The following is a 23,482-nucleotide window of genomic DNA, read 5'->3' as shown; positions in this document are numbered from 1 at the left end:
TGTTGCCCCCAGCATCACCCAAATTGCCCCCCCACCTCAATTGCCCCCCCCGAGCCCCCTAATTGCCCCCAACACCCACCAATTGCCCCCCCAGACCCCAATTGCCCCAAACCTCCCCCATGGCCCCCTCCAGAGCCCCCAATTGCCCCCAACACCCCCTAATTGCCCCCCCAAACACCCCAGGCCATATAATTGCCCCCCCAGACCCCCTAACTGCCCCCAATACCCACCAATTGCCCCCCCAGGCCCCCCAACCACCTCCAAAACACCCCCGAAATCCCCCCAAACCACATAATTGCCACCCCAGACTCCCCTAATTGCCCCCCTAGACCCTCCTAATTGCCCCCCATCCCTCTAACTGCCCCCCCGGCACCTTACCTGCCCCGGAGTCGCCCGCCAGCACCCGCAGCAGCGCCCGCACCACGAAACTGCCGGCCGGGTGCCGGGCGAAAGCCACCAAATCGCGCCCCACGGCGGCCGCTAACTGCCCCACGGCGGCTTCCAATTGCCCCACGGCAGCTTCCAATTGCCCCCCGGGGGGCGTTAACTGCCCCGGGGGCTCTTCCGACGGCTCCGGAGGCCGGGCGAGGGCGGCGGACGCGCCGGCCAAGGCGGCTTCGAGCACCCGGGAGCCCAGCGGGTGCCCGGCGGCTCCCGCCAAGCCGCCGGGCGTCAGGGCGCTCAGCACCCGGCTCAGCACCTCGGCTCCGGCTCCCGGCAGCAGCAGCCGGAGTAATTGGGAAGCGGTCGGATCGCGGGCGGCTGCTGGTGCTGTTCCGGCTGCTTCCGCCAGCACGTTGGCGCCAAAGAGCTCTGCGAAACGCGCAAAAAAGGATAAAAAATAAAATAAAATTCACATTAAATGAGCCCAATTGCGGTGAAAAGGCGCAAAAAAAGATAAGAAATTAATAAAATTTATATTAAGCGACTCAAATTGTAACAAAATGGCACAAAAAAAGATAAAAATATTAATAAAATTCACATTAGATAGCCCAAATTGCAACAAAATGGCGCAGAAAAGATAAAAAAATTAATAAAATTCAAATTAAGCTGTCAAAACTGCGACAAAATGGCACAAAAACAGATAAAAAATTAATAAAATTCACATTAAACGACCCAAATTATGATAAAATGGTGCAAAAAAAAAAATAATAAAACTCACATTAAACAGTCCGAATTGCTACGAAATGGTGCAAAATAGGATAAAAAAATTAATAAAACTTACATTAAGCCACCTGAATTGCGACAAAACGGCACAAAAACATAAAAAATTAATAAAATCTACATTAAATAACCCATATTGCCATGAAATGGTGCAAAAAAAGATTAAAAAATAATAAAATTCACATTAAACAGCCTGAATTACAACGAAACAGCACAAAAAAAATAAAGAATTAGTAAAATTCATGTTAAACGGCCCAAATTGCGATGAAATGGTGCACAAAAAGATAAAAACTTAACAAAACTTACATTAAGCCACCCAAAATGTGACAAAACGGTGCAAAAACAGATAAAAAATTAATAAAACTCATATTAAACCACCAAAATTACAACAAAATGATGCAAAAAGATAAAAAACAAAATTCGTATTGAACAGCCCAAATTGCAACAAAATGGTGCAAAAACAAACAAAAAATTAATAAAATTCACATTAAACAGCCCAAATTGTGACAAAACGGTGCAAAAAAACATAAAAAAAAAATAAAATTCACCTTAAACAACCTAAATTATGACGAAACGGCGCAGAATGAGGCCGAAACGGTGCGAAACCAGGGCGAAAAAGCCGCCAAAAAACAGGGGCAAAAAACCCGGGGGCAAAAACAGCCCCCAAAAATCTGGGGGCAAAAACGTTTCCTCCCCAGGGGCAACAACCCCCCCCAAGGGCTGTAAATGCCCCCAAGCTGCATAAATGCCCCCCCCAAAGCGCTATATTTCCCCCCCCCGGGGGGATAAAGAGGCTCCTGGTCCCCTAAATGCCCCCCCAGGGGCTTTAAATACCCCCCCCAGACCCCCAAATGCCCCCCCAGACCCCCAATATCCCCTTGGACCCCAAATTTTCACCCCCCCAGGACTCATATTTACTTTTTTAGTGCTGCTAAACAGCCCCAATTACCCCCAAATACCCCCCCAGACCCATTTATGTGCCCCTCGGACCCCAAAATGCCCCCTAGAACCCCTAAATACCCCCTGGGACCCCCCCAAAATCTGCCAAGGGTTTTTATATACCCCCAACACCCCTCTATATTCCCATTAAAAGCCCATATATAGGGTTTGGGGGGGGGGGGCAGATACCTTTTTGGGTGCTTTTATGTAACATTTTAAGGTTAATAAATTTATCTCTTGATATTGCAGTTTTTTTAGATCATTAAATACCCCCAAACCTTAAATTTTCCTAACGTTTTCCACACAGTTTCCTAAAAAAAAAAATCTTCAAATATTTCCTGAATTAACCATATCCCCTCAAAGTCCCCCCAAAATCCTCTCAGGGACCGCCAAATTCCCTCCGAAACCCCCCAAATCCCCTCAGAGACCCCTCAGGATCCCCCTGAACCCTAAATCCCCTCAGAAACCCCCCCAAATCCCCTCAGAAACTTCTCAGGACCCCCCCAAACACCTAAAACCTCTCAGAAACCCCCCCAAATCCCCTCAGAAACTCCTCAGGACCCCCCCAAACCCCTAAATCCCCTCAGAAACCCCCCCAAATCCCCTCAGAGACCCCCCCAAATCCCTAAATCCCCTCAGAAACCTCCCCAAATCCCCTCAGAGACCCCTCAGGACTCCCCCAAACCCCTAAATCCCCTCAGAAACCCCCTCAAATTCCCTCACAGACCCCTCAGGACCCCCCCAAACCCTCAATTCCCTCAGAAACCCCCCCAAATCCCCTCAGAGACCCCTCAAGATCCCCCCAAACCCCTAAATCCCCTCAGAAACCCCCACAAATCCCCTCAGAAACTCCTCAGGACCCCCCCAAACACCTAAATCTCCTCAGAAACCCCCCCAAATCCCCTCAGGACCCCCCCAAACACCTGAATCACCTCAGAAACTCACCCAAATCCCCTCAGAGACCTCTCAGGACCCCCCCAAAACCCTCAATTCCCTCAGAAACTCCCCCAGATCCCCTCAGAGACCCCCCAAACCCTAAATCTGCTTAGAACCCCCCCAAAATCCTGTCAGAAACCCTCTCAAATCCCCTCCAGGCCCCCCCCAATCCCCAAATCCTGTCAGAACCGGCCCAAATCCCCTCAGAAACCCACCCCAAATCCCCTTGCCCCCCCCCCAACCTCCTCCGCCCGCCCCTCACCGAGCTCCTCCGGGCTCAGCCCTTCCTGCAGCGTCTCCAGGGCCCGGCGGAAATAAGCGGCCGTGGCGGGATCCAGCACCGGGGCCGGTTCCGCTTCGGCGCCGGGAACCGGCCCCGGTGTCGGCGCGGAGAAGCCGCGGCCGCCACGGCGCCTCACCCCCATGGCGGCGCGTGGAGGCGCCACGCTGTATCCCGGCGTGCCCCGCGCGGCCCAGGGAACAGGGGGGATGTATCCCGGCGTGCCCCGCGCGGCGCAGGCAGGAGGCGGGAAAAGGGCGGAGCGGCCCGTGGCGGCTCCCGTAGGGCGCCTCGGTGTATCCCGGTGTGCACCGCGCGCCGCTAGTAGGGAGGGATGTGTATCCCGTCATGCCCCGCGCGGCGCTGCGAGGAGGCGTGAAAAGGGCTTTGCGGCCCGCGGCGGCTTCCGTAGGCCGCCTCGGTGTATCCCGGCGTGCCTCGCGCCTCCTCCCTCCCTCCCTCCCTCGGGCCCCGCCTCTATCCCATCATCCCCCGCGCCGCCCCGCCCCGCAGGTGACCCAGGTGTCCGGCTCCGGTAAGCGCCGTTATTTCCCTCCGCCCGTTATTTATCCCTTTAAAAGGCGGAAGTGAGGGAAGGGGGAGGTTAACGGGGCCGCTCTAGGCCTGCGGGAGGACCTGTCTCTCTATGGTCTCCGCTTGGTTCCCTCCCCGGACGCCTGGGCCCCTGTTGTCCCGGCCCGGACGCCTGGGCCCGCTCAATCTCTGCCTCCCGCAGGTGCTGCACCCCCCCGGCGAGCCGCCATGGTGAGATTCCCCCCCCTCCATCCCACAATCCCCCGGGGCAGGCGTTGTTCCCCCCCCATCGTGTCCCCCAATATCCCACAATGCTCTGGGACCCTTGAGACCCCCCCCAGTGACCCCCACTATTCCATGATGCTTTGGGACCCCTTTGGAGACCCCCAGTATCCCACAATGCCCTGGGGCTGCCCAGTGACCCCCCCCCAGTATCCCACAATGCTCCAGGGCCCTTGGGACCCCCCTGGAGACCCCCCCCCAGTATCCCATGATGCTCTGGGACCCCCCTGGGACCCCCTCAAACCTCCCACTATCCCATGATGCCCCAGGCCCCCTGGGACCCCTGCTGGGACCCCCAGTATCCTATAATGCCCTGGGGCTGCCCAGTGACCCCCAGTATCCCATGATGCCCCAGGCCCCTGGGACCTTCCCCTCGAAACCCCCAGTATCCCATGATGTCCTGGGACCCTTGGGACCCCCCCGGAGACCCCCTTGTATCCCATGATGCCCTGGGGCTGCCCAGTGACCCCCAGTATCCCATGATGCCCCAGGCCCCTGGGACCCTCCCCTCGAAACCCCCAGTATCCCATGATGCCCTGGGACTCTTGGAACCCCTCTTGAGACCCCCCAGTATCCCACAATGCCCTGGGGCTCCCCCGGCGACCCCCTCTCCCCCCCCCCCCGCACACCGCATCCCACGCTGCCTTGCAGCACGGGCGCCTCAAGCTCCGCCCCTCGGAGGCGCAGGCCGCCGCCCGCCGCCGCGAGCGCGAGGAGAAGCTCCGCCTCTACCGCACCGCCATGGCCGCCATCTTCGAGAAGGTGACCCCTGACCCCCTGACCCCCGGCGCGTGACCCCTGACCCCCGACCCTTTAACCCTTGACTGACCCCGCCCCGGCGCCTTGGCCTGACCCTTGACCCTTGGGCGCCGCCCCGACCCCTTGACCTTGGCGGCGCCCGTGACCCCTGACCCTTGACCCCCCTCGCCGCCGCCCCGCCCCGTGACCCTTGACCCTTAACCCCCCCCGTAGGGGTCTAGGGGGTCCCTGTGCCCCCCCCAAAACGCGCTTTTGACCTTTAGCGCCTTCTTATGACCCCTGACCTTCGACCTTCCGCTCCTCCCGGTGACCCTTGACCCCGTGACCCCTGACCCTTCCCCCGTGGTGCCCCCTCTCTCTGGGGGGGGAGGGGGGAGGGAAGGAACAGCCCCCCCCCACGACCCCGCCACGACCCCCGCGGTGACCCCGTGACCCCCACTGTGACCCCGTGACCCCCGCGGTGACCCCGCGACCCCCACGGCGACCCCGCGACCCCTATAGCGGCGACCCCAGCGTCCCCTATAGCGGCCGGACGGGGAGGCAACGCTGACACACGGTGGAGGAGGGGGGGGGGGGAGGGAACAACCCCCCCCCCCGCGACCCCCCGACCCCTTGCGACCCCGGGGTGACCCCGCGGCGACCCCGCGGTGACCCCTACGCTGCGCCGTCCCCTATAGCGGCGGCGGGGGCAGCTGGACGGGGAGGCGCTGGCGCTCGCGGCAGCCGTGCTGGCCGCCCAGCCCGACGTGGGCACCCTGTGGAACGTGCGCCGCGAGGCCCTCGCCCGGCCCCCCGCCCCCGGCTGGTGCGGCTCCCCTATAGATCCCTATATGGGGCTGGCGGGGGGGCTGTAGGGGTCCTGGGGGGTTCCTATAGGGTGGTTGTGGGGTGTCTATGGGGGCCTTAAGGGGGGTTATGGGGGTCCTGGGGGGGATATGGGGGGACTGGGGGGGTCTATGTGGCCGGGGGGGTCCCTATAGGGGGTCTATAGGGGTTCTGGGGGGTCCCTATAGGGGCTCTATGGGGTGTCTAGGGGGGGTTAGGGGGGGTTGTGGGGGCCCTAAGGGGGGTTATGAGGGTCCTGGGGGGGGATATGTGGCCGGGGGGGTCCCTATAGGGGATCTATAGGGGTTCTAGGGGGGATATGGGGGGCTATAGGGGTCCTGGGGGGTCCCTAGAGGGGGCTATGGGGTGTCTATGGGGGGTTATGGGGGGCTATTGGGGCCCTAAGGGGGGTTGTGGGGGGCTATGGGGGGTCTATGAGGCCAGGGGGGGTCCATATAGAGGATCTATAGGGATCCTGAAAGGGATAGAGGAACCTATAGGGGCCCTGGGGGGGATATGGGGGGCTATTGGGGGGGATATGGGGGGCTATGGGGGTCCCTGGGGGGGGGATATGAGGGTCATGGGGGGGATATGTGGCCGGGGGGGTCCCTATAGAGAGGTCTATAGGGATTCTGGAAGGGATAGAGGGGCCTATAGGGGCTCTGGGGGGGATATGGGGGGCTATTGGGGGGGTTATGGGGGTCTATGGGGGCCCTGGGGGGGGTTATGGGGGGACTGCAGGGGTCTATGAGGCCGGGGGGGTCCCTATAGGGGGATCTATAGGGGTCCTGGAGGGTATATAGGGGGCTATAGGGGTCCTGGAGGGTCCATATAGGGGGTCTATGGGGGGCTATGGGGGTCCTGGGGGGAATATGGGGGACTGGGGGGGGTCTATGTGGCCGGGGGGGTCCCTATAGGGGGGTCTATAGGGGTCCTAGAGAAGATATAGGGGTTCCTGGGGGGGGATAAGGGGGGTCTATAGGGGTCCTGGGGGGGGGTTATGGGGGGCTATGGAGTCCCTAAGGGGGGTTGTGGGGGGCTATGGGGGCCCTGGGGGAATAGGAGACTGGGGGGGTCCCTATAGAGGGGTCTATAGGGGTCCTGGGGGGGGTTATGGGGGGCTATAGGGGTCCTGGGGGGGGATATGGGGGTCTATGGGGTCCCTAGGGGGGGTTATGGGGGCTATGGGGGCCCTAAGGGGGGTTATGGGGGGACTGGGGGGTCTATGAGGCTGGGGGGGTCCCTATAGGGGGTCTATAGGGGTTCTGGGAGCATATGGGGGGCTATAGAGGTCTTGGGGGGTCCCTATAGGGGGTCTGTGGGGTGTCTAGGGGTGTTATGGGGGGCTGTGGGGGCCCTAAGGGGGGTTGTGGGGGGCTATGGGGGGGTCTATGAGGCCGGGGGGGTCCCTATAGGGCATCTATAGGGCTTCTGGGGAGCATATGGGGGGCTATAGGGGTCCTGGGGGGTCCCTATAGGGGGTCTGTGGGGGGCTATGGGGGGACTGGGGGAGGTATGTGGCCAGGGGGTCCTTATAGGGGGTCTATAGGGGTCCCTGGGGGGGGGATATGGGGGGCTATGGGGGGGATATGAGGCCGGGGGGGGGCCCTATAGGTGGGCCTATGGGGGCCCTGGGGGGGATATGGGGGGCTATGGGGGGCCTATGGGGGTTCTGGGGGGGTTTATGAGGCTGGGGGGTCCTTATAGGGGGGTCTATAGGGGTCCTGGGGGGATATGGGGGGCTATAGGGGCCCCTGGGGGGGGGTTATGGGGGGATATGGGGGTCCCTAAGGGGGGCTATGGGGGTCCTGGGGGGGAATATGAGGCGGGGGGAGTCCCTATGGGGGGTCTATAGGGGTTCTGGGGGGGATATGGGGGTCTATTGGGGGGGTTATGGGGGGCTATGGGGTCCCTAAGGAGGGTTATGGGGGTCCCTGGGGGGTTATGGGGGACTGGGGGGGTCTATGAGGCAGGGGGGATCCCTATAGGGGGTCTATAGGGGTTCTGGGGGGGGATAGGGGGAGCTATAGGGGTCCTGAGGGGTTTCTATAGGGGGTCTGTGGGGTGTCTATGGGGGTTATGGGGGGCTATGGGGGTCCTGGGGGGGCATATAGGGGCCCAGGGGGAGGTATGTGGCCGGGGGGGGTCCCTATAGGGGGGTCTATAGGGGCCCTGGGGTGGATATGGGGGGCTATAGGGATCCTGGGGGGTCCCTATAGGGGGGCTATGGGGGCCCTGGGGGGGGATATGAGGCCGGGGGGTCCCTATAGGGGATCTATAGGGGTCCTGGGGGTCCCTAGGGGGGGTTATGGGAGGCTATAGGGGTCCCCAGGAGGGATTATGGGGGGCTATGGGGGGGGGATATGTGGCCAGGGGGGTCCCTATAGGGGGGTCTATAGGGGTCCTGGAGGAGAGTTATGGGGGGCTATGGGGCCCCTAGGGGGGGTTATGGGGGCTATAGGGGTCCTGGGGGGGATATGGGGGCTTTGGGGGGCGGATATGAGGCCAGGGGGATCCCTATGGGGTCCCTATAGGGTGTCTATGGGGGTCCCTGGGGGGGTTATGGGGGCCTATGGGGGTTCTGGGGGGTACTATGAGACTGGGGGGGGGTCCCTATAGGGGGGGTTTATAGGAGTCCTGGGGGTGTTATGGGGGGCTCTGGGTTCCTAAGGGGGGTTATGGGGGGCTATGGGGGCCCTAGGGGGGATATAGGGGCTGTGGGGGGGATATGGGGGTCTATAGGGTTCCTGGGGGGGGGGAATACGGGGTCCCTATAGGGAGGAAGGGGGGAAGACGGGGGCAGCCACAGGCCCAAAGGGGACCCGGGGGGGCGTCCGTGACCCCGGGAAACCCCTATAGGGAGCTTATAGAGACCTATAGGGCTCCTATAGAGCAACATAGATAGCTGGGGGGGGCCCTATAGGGCTCCGGGGGGTCCCTATGGGGAGGAAGGGGGAGGCGGGGGGGCAGCGACGGGTCCTGGGGGCGTCTATGGGGCTGGGGGGGTCCCTATAGAGCCCCTATAGGAAGTCTATAGGGGCCCTATAGGATACAGATGGTATAGGCAAATAGATGGGACGTATAGTGGGGCAGCGAGGGGGTTTCTATAGCGTCTAGAAGCTCCTATAGGGTCCTCGTGGGGCAGCTATAGGGTCCCGCGGGATCTCCGGAGAGTCTCTATAGGGGCCTTGAGGGTCCCTATAGGGTCGGGGGAGATAGGGGAGGTGGATGGGGGGTTCTGGGAGGTTCAGGGGGGTATTTGGGGGGGGACCAAAAATACCCCATAGAGTCCCAGCAGGGTCCCTATAGGATGCTTCAGGGTTCCTATAGGGGCTCTGTAGGGTCTTGGGATCTGTCTATAGGGTCTGGGGTGATGGGGGAGACAGATGGGGGGTTCTGGGGGGTCCGGGGGGTATTTGGGGGGCCCAAACTCACCCGGTGGGGTCCCTATAGGGTTTCTCTAGAGTTTCTATAGGGGCTCTATAGGCTCCTCAAGGGTCTCTATAGGGTCTGGGGTGACGAGAGAGGTGGATGGGGGGTACTGGGGGGGTCCGGGGGGTATTTAGGGGGCCCTGAACTCCTCCATAGAGTCCCAGTAGGGTCCCTATAGAGTGTTCCAGGGTTTCTATAGGGTCTCTATAGGCTCTCCGAGGATCTCTATAGGGTCTGGGGAGACGGAAGAGACAGATGGGGGCTATGGGGGCGTCCAGGGGGTATTTGGGGGTCCCGAACTCACCTGGCGGGGTCCCTATAAGGTTCTCTAGGGTTTCTATAGGGTTTCTATAGGGTCCTAGGAACTATCTATAGGGTCTGGGGAGGTGGGAAAGATGGATGGGGGGTTCTGGGGGGTATTGGGGAGCCCCGAACTCGCCCAGCTGGGTCCCTATAAGGTTCTCTAAGGTTTCTATAGGGCCTCTATAGGGTCTCTATAGGGTCCCCAAGGGTCTCTATAGGGTCTGGAGTGATGGGAGAGGCGGATTGGGGGTTCTGGGGTGTCCGGGGAGTATTTGGGGGGCCCCGAACTCACCTGGGAGGGTCCCTATGGGGTTCTCTAGGGTTTCTATAGGGTCTCTATAGGGTCCTGGGAGCTGTCTATAGGGTCTGGGGAGATGGGGGAGACGGATGGGGGGTTCTGGGGGGTCCGGGGAGTATTGGGGGGTCCCGAACTCGCCCAGCTGGGTCCCTATAGGGTTCTCTAAGGTTTCTATAGGGTTTCTATAGGGTTTCTATAGGGTCCCCAAGGGTCTCTATAGGGTCTGGGATGACGGGAGAGGCAGATGGGGGGTATTGGGGGGTCCGGGGGGTATTGGGGAGTCCCGAACTCGCCCGAGGGGGTCTCTATAGGGTTCCCCAGGGTTTCTATAGGGTCTCTATAGGCTCCCCAAGGGTCTCTATAGGGTCTGGGATGACGGGAGAGGTGGATGGGGGGTTCTGGGGTGTCCGGGGAGTATTTGGGGGGCCCCGAACTCACCTGGGAGGGTCCCTATAAGGTTCTCTAGGGTTTCTATAGGGTTTCTATAGGGGATCTATAGGGTCCTAGAAGCTGTCTATAGGGTCTCGGATGATGGGGGAGGTGGATTAGGGATAGTGGGGGGTCCGGGGGGTATTGGGGGGTCCCGAACTCGCCCGGGGGGGTCCCTATAAGGTTCTCTAGGGTTTCTATAGGGGATCTATAGGGTCTCTATAGGGTCACCAAGGGTCTCTATAGGGTCTGGGATGATGGGAGAGGCGGATTGGGGGTTCTGGGGTGTCCGGGGAGTATTTGGGGGGCCCCGAACTCACCTGGGAGGGTCCCTATAGGGTTCTCTAGGGTTTCTCTAGGGTTTCTATAGGGTCCTGGGAGCTGTCTATAGGATCTGGGGAGATGGGGGAGACGGACGGGGGGTTCTGGGGGGTCCGGGGAGTATTGGGGGGTCCCGAACTCGCCCAGCTGGGTCCCTATAGGGTTCTCTAAGGTTTCTATAGGGTTTCTATAGGGCCTCTATAGGGTCCCCAAGGGTCTCTATAGGGTCTGGGGTGACGGGAGAGGCGGATGGGGGGTATTGGGGGGTCCGGGGGGTATTGGGGAGCCCCGAACTCGCCCGGGGGGGTCCCTGTAAGGTTCTCTAGGGTTTCTATAGGGGATCTATAGGGTCCTAGGAGCTGTCTATAGGGTGTGGGATGATGGGGGAGGTGGATTAGGGATAGTGGGGGGTCCGGGGGGTATTGGTGGGTCCCGAACTTGCCCGGGGGGGTCCCTATAGGGCTCCTTAGAGTTTCTATAGAGTCTCTATAGGATCTCTATAGGCTCCCCAAGGGTCTCTATAGAGTCTGGGGAGGCAGGGGAAACAGATTGGGGATAGTGGGGGTCCGGGGGGTATTTGGGGGACCCTGAACTCACCCAGCAAGGTCCCTATAGGGTTCTCAAAGGTCTCTATAGGGTCTCTATAGGCTCCCCAAGGGTCTCTATAGGGTCAGAGATGACGGGGAGGTGGATGGTGGGTATTGGGGGGTCCGGGGGGTATTGGGGGGCCCCGAACTCGCCCAGCTAGGTCCCTATAGGGTTCTCTAGAGCTTCTATAGGGTTTCTATAGGGTCCTCAAGGGTCTCTATAGGGTCTGGGGTGACGGGGGAGGTGGATTGAGGATAGTGGGGGGTCCGCGGGGTATTGGGGGGTCCCGAACTCACCCGGGGGGGTCTCTATAAGGTTCTCTGGGGTTTCTATAGGGTCTCTATAGGGTCCCCAAGGGTCTCTATAGGGTCTGGGGTGACGGGAGAAGCGGATGGGGGTTTCTGGGGGGTCCAGGGGGTATTGGGGGGCCCCGAACTCGCCCCCGGGGAGGGTCCCAGCGGGTTCCCTATAGGGTCCCCGGCGCGGGGGGTCCCTATAGGGTGCCCATAGGGGGGGGGGTGTGGCGGCGCAGGGCGGCGGCGGAGCTGGCGCTGGCGGGGGGCTGCCTGGGCGTGAACCCCAAGTCGTACGGGGCCTGGCACCACCGCGCCTGGGTGCTGCGGCGGGTGACAACAACGGGTGACGCCGCGGGTGACGCCACCGCCGAGGCCGAGGGCGCCCTGTGCGCCCGCCTGCTGGCCGCCGACCCCCGCAACTGTGCGTACGCCCCCGGACTGGGTTATACTGGTTTATACTGGAGGGGGTTCGGGGAGGTTCTGAGGGGGTTTTGGGGGGTTTGGGGAGGTTTTGGGGGGTTATAAGGAGGTTGGAGAGGGTTTCGGGGGTTTTGGGGGGTACTGGGTTATACTGGGTTATACTGGTTTATACTGGGAGCGGTTGGGAGGGGGTTCGGGGGGGTTCTGAGGGGGTTTGGGGAGGTTTGGGGGGGTTTTGGGGGGGTTTTGGGGGGTATTGGTTTATAATGGGTTATACTGGGTTATACTGGGTTATACTGGGAGGGGTTGGGAGGGGGTTCGGGGGGGTTCTGAGGGGGTTTGGGGGGTTTGGGGAGGTTTGGGGGGGTTTTGGGGGGGTTTTGGGAGGTATTGGTTTATAATGGGTTATACTGGGTTATACTGGGTTATACTGGGAGGGGTTGGGAGGGGGTTCGGGGGGTTCTGAGGGGGTTTGGGGGGGTTTGGGGGGTTTTGGGGGGGTTTTGGGGGTATTGGTTTGTACTGGGTTATACTGGGTTATACTGGTTTATACTGGGAGGGGTTGGGAGTGGGTTCGGGGGGGTTGGGGGGGTTTTGGGGGGTTATAAGGAGGTTTGGGGAGGTTTTGGAGGTTATAAGGAGGTTTGGGGGGTTTTGGGGGGGTATTGAAAGAACTGGTTTATACTGGGTTATACTGGTTTATACTGGGAGGGGGTTCAGGGAGGTTCTGAGGGGGTTTCGGGGGTTATAAGGAGGTTTGGGGAGGTTTTGGGGGGCTATAAAGAGGTTGGAGAGGATTTCGGGGGGTTTTGGGGGATACTGGTTTATACTGGTTTATACTGGGAGGGGGTTTGGGGAGGTTTGGGGAGGTTTCAGGGGGTTTTGGGGGTTTCGGGGAGGTTTTGAGGGGTTATAAGGAGGTTGGAGAGGGTTGGGGGGGTATTGGGGGGTATTGGGTTATACTGGGTTATACTGGGTTATACTGGGAGGAACTGGGAGAGGGTTTGGGGGTGTTTTGGGGGGCTTGGGGGAGGTTTTGGGGGGTTATAAGGAGGTTGGAGAGGGTTTGGGGGGGTATTGGGGGAACTGGTTTATACTGGTTTATACTGGGAGGGGCTGGGAGGGGGTTGGGGGAGGTTTCGGGGGCTTTAGAGAGGTTTGGGGGGTTTATAAGGGCGTTGGGGGGGGGAACTGGGAGATACTGGTTTCTACTGGGAAGGGATTTGGGAGCCACTGGGCCATACTGGGCCATACTGGGAGAGGGTCCGGGGGCCACTGGGCCATACTGGGAGGGGATCCAGGTAGGTCGGGGGGTGCATAAGGGGTTTGCGGGGCTTTATATGGGTTGGAAGGGGTTCAAACTGGTTTATACTGGTTTGTACTGGTTTGTACTGGTTTGTACTGGTTTGTACTGGTTTATACTGGTTTTTACTGGTTTGCACTGGGGGGGGCGCAGTCCACGCGTGGGAGCACCGGCGGGCGGTGGCGGGAGCCGACGGCGCCGGAGCCGAGCTGGAATTTGCCGCTTCGCTGCTGGCTCGCGACTTCTCCAACTTCTCGGCTTGGCATTACCGGGGGGAGCTGCTGCGAGGCGCCCGGACGCCTGGGCCCCCCGGCGGAGGCGGCGGCCCCGGGGCCTTGGGGGGAGGCCGGCTGCGGCAAGGTGAGCGGGGGAGGCCTCCCGGACGCCTGGGCCCCTCGCCTGGGTGACTGGGAAGCAACCCCGGACGCCTGGGCCCCTTCCCCGGTCACCTTGGTTCCTCCCCGGACGCCTGGGCCCCTTTTCCCGGATGCCTGGGCCCCTTTTCCCGGACGCCTGGGCCCCTTTTCCCGGACGCCTGGGCCCCTTTTCCCGGACGCCTGGGTCTCTCTCCCGGACGCCTGGGCCCCTTCCCTGGGTGACTGGGAACCAACCCCAGACGCCTGAGCCCTTTTCCCGGACGCCTGGGCCCCTCACCCGGACACCTGGGCCCCTTCCATGGGCAACTGGGAACCAACCCCGGACGCCTGGGCCCCTTCCTCCCCGGACGCCTGGGCCCCTTCCCGGATGCCTGGGCCCCTTCCCCGGACGCCTGGGCCCCTTCACCCGGACGCCTGGGCCCCTTCCTCCCCGGACGCCTGGGCCCCTTCCCGGACGCCTGGGCCCCTTCCTCCCCGGACGCCTGGGCCCCTTCCCGGACGCCTGGGCCCCTTCCCCGGACGCCTGGGCCCCTTCACCCGGACGCCTGGGCCCCTTCCTCCCCGGACGCCTGGGCCCCTCTCCCGGACGCCTGGGCCCCTTCCCTGGGTGACTGGGAACCAACCCCGGACGCCTGGGCCCTTCTCCCGGACGCCTGGGCCCCTTCCCTGGGTGACTGGGAACCAACCCCGGACGCCTGGGCCCTTTTCCCGGACGCCTGGGCCCCTTTCCCCGGACGCCTGGGTCCCTTCCCGGACGCCTGGGCCCCTTTTCCCAGATGCCGGGGCCCCCTTTTCCCGGACGCCTGGGCCCCTTTCCCCGGACGCCTGGGCCCCTTTCCCCGGACGCCTGGGCCCCTTCCCCGGACGCCTGGGCCCCTTTTCCCGGACGCCTGGGCCCCTTCCCCGGACGCCTGGGCCCCTTTTCCCGGACGCCTGGGCCCCTTTTCCCCCCGCAGAGCTGGAGCTGGTGCACAACGCCGTCTTCACTGACCCCAACGACCAGAGCGCCTGGGTTTATCTGCGCTGCCTGTTGTCGCGCGGTAAGAGCCGGACGCCTGGGCCCCTTCTGCCCGGACGCCTGGGCCCCTTTTCCCGGACGCCTGGGCCCCTTTTCCCGGACGCCTGGGCCCCTCACCCGGACGCCTGGGCCCTTTTCGCCCGCAGCCCGGCCCCCCGCCGCCATCATCTGCCTCTACGTGAACCGCGAGGACGCGACGTTGGCGGCCACCTTCTCCCGACCCGTCGCGGTGAGTCGCCCGGACGCCTGGGCCCCTTCCCGGACGCCTGGGCCCCGCTTCACCCGGACACCTGGGCCCCTCGCAGGTTTCCCAGGGGAGCCCCGAGCTGGAGCTGACGATGGACGAGGCGCCGGTGGACGCGAGCTGGCGCTCGGCAGAGGGGCGACGTCGACCCGGCTACGTGTGGGTATCCGCCCGGACGCCTGGGCCCCTTCTCCCGGACGCCTGGGCCCCTTCTCCCGGACGCCTGGGCCCCTTCCCTGGGTGACTGGGAAGCAACCCCGGACGCCTGGGCCCCTTCTCCCGGACGCCTGGGCCCCTTTTCCCGGACGCCTGGGCCCCTTCTCCCGGACGCCTGGGTCCCTCTCCCGGACGCCTGGGCCCCTTTTCCCGGACGCCTGGGCCCCTTTTCCCGGACACCTGGGCCCCTTTTCCCGGACGCCTGGGCCCCTTTTCCCGGACGCCTGGGCCCCTTTTCCTGGACACCTGGGCCCCTTCCCCGGACGCCTGGGCCCCTTTTCCCCGGACGCCTGGGCCCCTTTCCCCGATCGCCTGGGCCCCTTTTCCCAGACGCCTGGGTCCCTCTCCCGGACGCCTGGGCCCCTTTTCCCCGGACGCCTGGGCCCCTTTTCCCCGGACGCCTGGGCCCCTTCTCCCGGACGCCTGGGCCCCTTCTCCCGGACGCCTGGGCCCTTCTCCCGGACGCCTGGGCCCCTTTTCCCGGACACCTGGGCCCCTTTTCCCGGACGCCTGGGCCCCTTTTCCCGGACACCTGGGCCCCTTTTCCCGGACGCCTGGGCCCCTTTTCCCGGACGCCTGGGCCCCTTTTCCTGGACACCTGGGCCCCTTCCCCGGACGCCTGGGCCCCTTTTCCCCGGACGCCTGGGCCCCTTTCCCCGATCGCCTGGGCCCCTTTTCCCAGACGCCTGGGTCCCTCTCCCGGACGCCTGGGTCCCTTCCCCCGGACGCCTGGGCCCCTTTTCCCCGGACGCCTGGGCCCCTTCTCCCGGACGCCTGGGCCCCTTCTCCCGGACGCCTGGGCCCTTCTCCCGGACGCCTGGGCCCCTTTTCCCGGACGCCTGGGCCCCTTTTCCCGGACGCCTGGGCCCCTTTTCCCGGACACCTGGGCCCCTTTTCCCGGACGCCTGGGCCCCTTTTCCCGGACGCCTGGGCCCCTTTTCCTGGACACCTGGGCCCCTTCCCCGGACGCCTGGGCCCCTTTTCCCCGGACGCCTGGGCCCCTTTCCCCGATCGCCTGGGCCCCTTTTCCCAGACGCCTGGGTCCCTCTCCCGGACGCCTGGGCCCCTTCTCCCGGACGCCTGGGCCCCTTCTCCCGGACGCCTGGGCCCCTTCCTTCCCGGACGCCTGGGCCCCTTTCCCCAATCGCCTGGGCCCCTTTTCCCGGACACCTGGGCCCCTTTTCCCGGACGCCTGGGCCCCTTTTCCCGGGCGCCTGGGCCCCCTTTCCCCGGACGCCTGGGCCCCTTTCCCCGGACGCCTGGGCCCCCTGGGACGGGGGAGGTGGGGGCGGGAGCGTCCCCGGACGCCTGGGCCCCTTCCCTCGGACTCCCGGGTTCCTTGACGAGCGCCCCGAGCTCTGCGACCTGCCTCCGGACGCCCTGGACCCTCCGTTGAGCCGGCGCCGCTTCCGGGTCACTTGGCGGCCTGGCCCCGCCCACCGTGACGTCATCCTGGAGCCCGGTGAGCGGCCCCGCCCACCCCTGCCCACAAGCCCCGCCCCCTGGCAGGCCCTGCCTCCACTCAAGCTCCTCCCTCCTTCCCCGCAGGCAGCGACGAATCGTGGAGCCAGGAGCCCGTGACGCCGCAGGAGCTCTTCTGGTGAGCCCCGCCCCCTTGCCGATAAGCCCCGCCCATCCACAAGCCACACCCCCTTCCCCAAGAAACCCCACCCCCTACCACCAAGCCCTGCGCCCTATGGGCCCCACATGTTTTCCTGTGGCATTGCCCCTTTAAGAACCCCCAGCACAGCAGGCCACACCCCCTTTTGGCCTGGCCACGCCCCCGAAGAATAAGTCCCGCCCCCAAGGCCCAAACTCCGCCCCCTCGCATCCTGGCTCTGCCCGTTCCTGCCACCACTGTTAGAACTGAGGGGGGAGGGGGCACAAGCCCCGCCCCCACGGTGGAGGCCACACCCCCAAGGCCAAGCCCCGCCCCTCCTGGCACTAAGCCCCGCCCCCCACAGGCCCGAAATGGGCGGGGCCGACCCGGCGGGTGATGCAGGAGCAAGTGGAGACGTGTCGGGAGCTGCTGGAGCTGGAGCCGCGGAGCCGGGGTGAGAGCCCGGACGCCTGGGCCCCTTTTCCCCGGACGCCTGGGCCCCTTTTCACCCGGACGCCTGGGCCCCTTTTCCCGGACGCCTGGGCCCCTTTTCCCCGCAGGGCCGCTCCTCACCCTGGTTTTGCTCCTCTCCTGCCTGGACCCGGCGGCGAACGAAGCCGAGACTCTGCGCTGCCTCCAGACCCTGCTGGTGGGGGGCGGGGCTTGGCCTGGGGTGGGCGGGGCTTGGCCTGGGGTGGGCGGGGCTTGGCCTGGGGTGGGCGGGGCCTCAAGGGGCTTCCGGGAGGTGTGTGGGCAGGGCGGTGTCTCCATGGGGGGAGGAGAGTGTGGAGGGAGGGGGCGGGGCTTGTGGGAGTGGGCGTGGCCTCCTCGTGGGGGCGGGGTCTGCTTGGGGGGGCGGGGCTACGCGTGCAGGCAGAGGCTCCCTAGGGGGTGGAGCGGGGGAAACGGGGGGCACATGGGAGGGGGCGGAGCCTATCGGGGCAGAGCCTATGGGGGGCGGGGCCTGTTAGTGGGCGGAGCCTCTTGCAGGGGGGGACAATGGGAGGGAGGGCGGGGCCTGAGGGCTGTGGGCGGGTCCTGCATTGGGTGGAAGGGGAGGGGTTCTTAAAGGGCCGGGAGCGCCGTGGTGGGGCAGGGAGGGAGTAGGCAGGGAGGCAGGGGGGTGTGGCCTGATGGGGGGGCGTGGCCTGCCATGAGGCCCCGCCCCCCCCAAAGGAGGCGGACCCGCTGCGGGGCGGCTTCGTGCGGGACCTGCGGTCGCGGGCGGCGGCCGCCGCCGGGATCCTGCGGTTGGAGGGGGCCGGGGAGGCTCCGCCCCCCGACGGGCCCCGCCTCTGCCTCGCCGGGAGGGTAAGGAGGAGGGGGGCGGGGCTTCCTCCACGAGGGGGGGCGTGGCTTCCTCGCAAAGGGGGCGGGGCTTCCTCCAGCAGGGCCGCTTCCTGCTTGGGGGGGGGAAGTGGTTGTGGGCGGGGCTTAGGGTAGGGGTGGGGCTGGTGGGGCGGGGCTTGTGGCGGTGGGGCGGGGCCTGGTGCAGGGAATGGAGCCTATGGGGAGTGGGGGAGAGTGGAGGCTGGGCGGGGCCATGGGGGTTGGGGGCGGGGCCAGACCCATGGGGGTGGGGTTGCGTGGGGGTGGGGCCTAGCTTGAGGGGCGTGGCCTGGGGTTAGGTGGGCGTGGCCTGGTTTTGGGGGGTGGAGCCTGTTGCATGTCATCTAGTGGTGGGGGGCAGAGCCTAGCAGTGGGGGCGGAGCTTACCCAGCCTTTCCCAAGGGGGGGCGGGGCTGAGAGGAGGGGGCGGGGCTTATGGGGCCAGGCCACCTGGGGGCGGGGGCCAAGGCGGAGGGGCGGGGCTTAGGCCCTTTCTGAGCTAGGAGCTGGGTTTAAAGCCCCGGGGCGGGGCTTAGGGTGCATGTGGGGGGTGTGGCCCGCCGTGGCCACGCCCCCTATACTAAGCCCCGCCCCCCCAGGAGCTGACGTCGCTGCCGCTGCTGGAGCGTCTGGGGCTGGTGACCGGCCTGGAGCTGGGGGGGAACCGGCTGCGGGGGCCCCCGGCCGGGCTGGGGGGGCTGCGGCGGCTGCGGGTGAGGCCCCGCCCCCTGCGCGAGCCACGCCCCTTCCTGGGTGGGAGGGGTCCAGGCAGCCGGGAAAAGGGGCCCAGGCGTCCGGGGCAGGAAGGGGCCCAGGCGTCCGGGAAAAGGGGCCCAGGCGTCCGGGGAAAGGGGCCCAGGCGTCCGGGAAGGGGCCCAGGCGTCCGGGGAAGGGGCCCAGGCGTCCGGGAAAAGGGGCCCAGGCGTCCGGGAAAGGGGCCCAGGCGTCCGGGAAAAGGGGCCCAGGCGTCCGGGAAAAGGGCCCAGGCGTCCGGGAAAGGGGCCCAGGCGTCCAGGAAGGGGCCCAGGCGTCCGGGGAAAAGGGCCCAGGCGTCCGGGAAAGGGACCCAGGCGTCCGGGGAAGGGGCCCAGGCGTCCGGGAAAAGGGGCCCAGGCGTCCGGGGAAGGGGCCCAGGCGTCCGGGAAAGGGGCCCAGGCGTCCGGGAAAAGGGGCCCAGGCGTCCGGGAAAAGGGGCCCAGGCGTCCGGGGAAGGGGCCCAGGCGTCCGGGAAAAGGGGCCCAGGCGTCCGGGAAAGGGGCCCAGGCGTCCGGGAAAAGGGGCCCAGGCGTCCGGGAAAAGGGCCCAGGCGTCCGGGAAAGGGGCCCAGGCGTCCAGGAAGGGGCCCAGGCGTCCGGGAAAAGGGCCCAGGCGTCCGGTGAAGGGGCCCAGGCGTCCGGGAAAAGGGGCCCAGGCGTCCGGGAAAGGGGCCCAGGCGTCCGGGAAAAGGGGCCCAGGCGTCCGGGAAAAGGGACCCAGGCGTCCGGGCCGCCCCTCCCCCCAGGTGCTGGACCTCTCCCACAACGAGGTCGCGACCTTGGCCGGGCTCCCGCCCCTCCCCCGCCTGGAGGAGCTGCTGCTGGACGGCAACCGTATCCGAGGGGGCGGGGCTTGGGAGGAAGGGGGCGGGGCCTCAGTATGGGGGCGGCCTTAGGGCCTTGTGGGCGGAGCCTTGCAAAAAGGGGGCAGGGCTAAGGGGTGGGGGCGGGGTTTAGAGAGAGGGGAGGGCCTTAGTGGGGGAAGGGGCGGGGCTTACAGCCCCCTGGTGCCATTGGGGGCGGGGCTTGGGAAGGGGCGGAGCTAATGCCCCAGGGGTGGTCCCGGTGGGATAAGGGGTGGGGCTTTGGGGTTTGTGGGAGGAGCCTGGTCGGAAGGGGCGGGGGGTTCGGCGGAGTGGGCGGAGCTTCCCTGGTGCCTCCTTGACTCCGCCCTCCCCTCCAGCCATAAGCCACGCCCCCGCCCTGGCCCCCTTGGCCGCCTGCCCCCGCCTGGCTCGCCTGGGATTGGCCGGGACTCCCTTGGCCGCCGCCCCCGGGGCCGCCGCCCACCTCGCCGAGCTCCTCCCCCGCGTGGAGGTGGCACTCGCCTGATTGGACGGCGCCCCGGGCGGCTCCATCCCGCCCCGCCCCCTTTGCCTGTGCTCCGCCCCCTTTAGCCGCAGGTTGGGCGTGTCCTGCAATAAAGTCATGTGATGTGGGCGGAGCTTATGTGTTTAGGGGGGGAGGGGCGGGGGGCTCAGGGGGCCCAGGCGTCCGGGGAAGGGGCCCAGGTGTCCGGTAGAAAGGGGCCCAGGTGTCCGGTAGAAAGGGGCCCAGGCGTCCGGGCGAGGGGCCCAGGCGTCCGGGGAAAGGGGCCCAGGTGTCCAGGAAAAGGGGCCCAGGCGTCCGGGAAGGGGCCCAGGCGTCCGGGAGAGGGGCCCAGGCGTCCGGGAAAAGGGGCCCAGGCGTCCGGGAAAAGGGGCCCAGGTGTCCGGGAAGGGGCCCAGGCGTCCGGGAAAGGGCCCAGGTGTCCGGGAAAGGGGCCCAGGCGTCCGGGAAAAGGGGCCCAGGTGTCCGGGAAAAGGGGCCCAGGCGTCTGGGAAAGGGGCCCAGGCGTCCGGGGAAGGGGCCCAGGCATCCGGGAAGGGGCCCAGGCATCCGGGGAAGGGGCCCAGGCGTCCGGGAAGGGGCCCAGGTGTCCGGGGAAGGGGCCCAGGTGTCCGGGGAAGGGACCCAGGCGTCCGGGAAAAGGGGCCCAGGCGTCCGGGGAAGGGGCCCAGGCGTCCGGGAAAAGGGGCCCAGGCGTCCGGGAAAAGGGGCCCAGGCATCCGGGGAGGAACCGAGGTGACCAGGGAAGGGGCCCAGGCATCCAGGAAAGGGCCCAGGCGTCCGGGTGAGGGGCCCAGGCGTCCGGGAAAAGGGGCCCAGGCGTCTGGGGAAAGGGGCCCAGGCGTCCGGGAAAAGGGGCCCAGGCGTCCGGGTGGGGAAAAGGGGCCCAGGAGTCCGGGAAAAGGGGCCCAGGCGTCCGGGAAAAGGGGCCCAGGCGTCCGGGTGGGGAAAAGGGGCCCAGGAGTCCGGGAAAAGGGGCCCAGGCGTCCGGGCGCCGTCTCCCTCCCCCCCCCCGGTTGCCTCATCGGCACCAGCCCCAACCGCCGGCTCCTTGCGCCATCTCCGGGCGGGGCCCAGGCGTCCGGGTGAAGGGGCCCAGGCGTCCGGTCGGGTTCCCACGCCCGACCCCGCCCGAAAGGGGCCCAGGCGTCCGGGCACGTCGGGGCATCCTGAGCCGCGGGGCCCAGGCGTCCGGGTAGGTTCCCCTCCCCTTCCCCCCCTCCCACCCCCGAGGGGCCCAGGCGTCCGGGCGGGGCGGCGGCAGGACCCGTTTGGGTGCCCCGGGGTGGGGGAGGGGGGAGGGGGGGGCGGGGGCTGAGTCAGCCTGGGCCCCGCCCTGCCACATAGTGAGCCGCCTTGGCAAACAGCGGCTTTCCCCCCCCGCCCCGCCCCGCCCTGCCAAATAGTGAGTCACCCCCCCTGCCAAATAGGGAGCCGTCCAAATAGTGAGCCGTGGCGTTGCCCCTTGGGGTCCGCCCTTGCCGTATAGTGATCCCTCTGCCCAATAGTGAGCCATTGATAATCCCCATAGGGCCCCCCCCGCCATATAGTGACCCCTGCCCCATAGGGAGCCATTGACCTGCCCCATAGGATCCTCCCTGCCACATAGTGAACCCCACCAAATAGGGAGCCATTGCCCTGCCCCATAGGGTTCCACCTGCCACATAGTGAGCCATTGCCCTGCCCCATAGAGTCCCTCCTGCCATATAGTGACTCCTGCCACATAGTGAGCCATGGCTGTGCCCTGTAGGGGTCCCACTGCCACATAGTGAACCCCACCAAATAGTGAGCCAATGAAATGTCCCATAGAGTCCCTCCTGCCATATAGTGACCCCTGCCACATAGTGAGCCATGGTGCTGCCCCATAGGGTCCCCCTGCCACATAGTGACCCCTGCCACATAGCGAGCCATTGCCCTGCCACATAGGGTCCCCCCTGCCACATAGTGAAGCTCACCAAATAGTGAGCCATGCTGCCACCCCATAGAGTCCCTCCTGCCATATAGTGACCCCTGCCACATAGTGATCCACAGTGCCTCCCCATAGGGTCCCCCCTGCCATATAATGAACCCCACCAAATAATGAGCCATGGTGCTGCCCCATATGGTCCCCCTGCCATACAGTGAACCATACCAAATAGTGAGCCATTGCAATGCCCCATAGGGTCCCCCCTGCCACATAGTGAACCCCACCAAATAGTGAGCCATGGTGCCGCCCCATAGAGTCCCCCCTGCCATATAGTGACCCCTGCCACATAGTGAGCCATGGTGCCTCCCCATAGGGTCCCCCCTGCCACATAGTGAACCCCACCAAATAATGAGCCATTAAAATGTCCCATAGGGTCACCCCTGCCACATAGTGAGCCATGGTGCCTCCCTATAGGGTCCCCCCGCCATATAGTGATACCTGCCACATAGTGAGCCATTGTGCTGCCCCATAGCGGTCCCCCTGCCACATAGTGAACCCCACCAAATAGTGAGCCATTGAAATGGCCCATAGGGTCCCCCCTGCCACATAGTGAGCCATGGTGCCTCCCCATAGGATCCCCCCGCCACATAGTGAACCCCACCAAATAGTGAATTATAGTGCTGCCCCATAGGGGTCCCCCTGCCATATAGTGAACCCCACCAAATAGTGAGCCATTGCCCTGCCCCATAGGATCCCACCTGCCACATAGTGACCCCGCCACATAGTGAGCCATGGTGCTACCCCATAGGGTCCCCCCTGCCACATAGTGATACCTGCCACATAGTGAGCCATAGCTGTGCCCCATAGGGGTCCCACTGCCATATAGTGAACCCCACCAAATAATGAGCCTTTGAAATGTCCCATAGGGTCCCCCTGCCACATAGTGAGCCATGGTGCTGCCCCATAGGGTCCCCCCTGCCACATAGATACCTGCCACATAGTGAGCCATTGTGCCGCCCCATAGGGTCCCCCTGCCACATAGTGAACCCAACCAAATAGTGAGCTATTGCAATGCCCCATAGGGTCCCCCTGCCACATAGTGACCCCTACCACATAGTTAGCTATGGTGCTGCCCCATAGGGTCCCCCCTGCCACATAGTGAACCCCTGCCACATAGTGAGCCATTGTGCCACCCCGTAGGGTCCCCCCTGCCATATAGTGACTCCTGCCCCATAGTGAGCCATGGTGCCTCCCCATAGGGTCCCCCCTGCCACATAGTGACCCCTACCACATAGTGAGCTATGGTGCCGCCCCATAGGGTCCCCCCTGCCACATAGTGAGCCATGGTGCCTCCCCATAGGGTCCCCCCTGCCACATAGTGACCCCTGCCACATAGTGAGCCATGCTGCCTCCCCATAAGGTTCCCCCTGCCATATAGTGAGCCCTGGGGGGGGGGGGAGGCAGGTGAGGGAGTTCCCGGATGCCTGGGCCCCTGCCCCGCCCTTCCCCCCAGGTATGGGGCAATCAGGGAGGGGCGGGGCCCCGCCTGGCCACGCCCCTTCCTCCCCGGGACCCGCCCCTTCCCCCCCCCCCCACACA

At 64.9% G+C, this 23,482-nt stretch overlaps 2 protein-coding genes across 2 annotated transcripts in view; one reads left to right on the top strand and one right to left on the bottom strand.

Moving 5' to 3' along the window:
* The window catches only part of NOP9 (NOP9 nucleolar protein), a 3,986-nt gene extending 411 nt beyond the window's left edge, over positions 1 to 3,575 (bottom strand). The window contains exons 1-2 of the mRNA XM_067314962.1: positions 3,302 to 3,575; positions 379 to 813 (exon numbers count right to left, since the gene is read on the bottom strand). Coding sequence (XP_067171063.1) covers positions 379 to 813; positions 3,302 to 3,464 — 598 coding nt within the window. The 5' untranslated portion in view covers positions 3,465 to 3,575. The remainder of the gene's footprint in view (positions 1 to 378; positions 814 to 3,301) is intronic.
* A 77-nt stretch (positions 3,576 to 3,652) lies between these two features.
* On the top strand, positions 3,653 to 20,008 carry RABGGTA (Rab geranylgeranyltransferase subunit alpha). Its single transcript, XM_067314992.1, is given in 18 exon segments — positions 3,653 to 3,854; positions 4,056 to 4,084; positions 4,787 to 4,897; positions 5,572 to 5,699; positions 11,623 to 11,807; positions 13,263 to 13,469; positions 14,443 to 14,526; positions 14,651 to 14,733; positions 14,810 to 14,911; positions 16,321 to 16,426; positions 16,513 to 16,564; positions 16,929 to 16,956; positions 16,958 to 17,018; positions 17,125 to 17,213; positions 17,741 to 17,875; positions 18,493 to 18,606; positions 19,395 to 19,482; positions 19,832 to 20,008. Coding segments are annotated over 18 exon segments (1,938 nt in total). The 5' UTR covers positions 3,653 to 3,667; the 3' UTR covers positions 19,981 to 20,008.
* Positions 20,009 to 23,482: the final 3,474 nt, after the last annotated feature.

The sequence above is a fragment of the Apteryx mantelli genome, chromosome 39 (genome assembly GCF_036417845.1).
Source record: "Apteryx mantelli isolate bAptMan1 chromosome 39, bAptMan1.hap1, whole genome shotgun sequence".
NCBI lineage: Eukaryota > Metazoa > Chordata > Aves > Apterygiformes > Apterygidae > Apteryx > Apteryx mantelli.
Note: the sequence above shows the minus strand (reverse complement) of the source record. Positions and strands in the feature narration are given on the sequence as shown.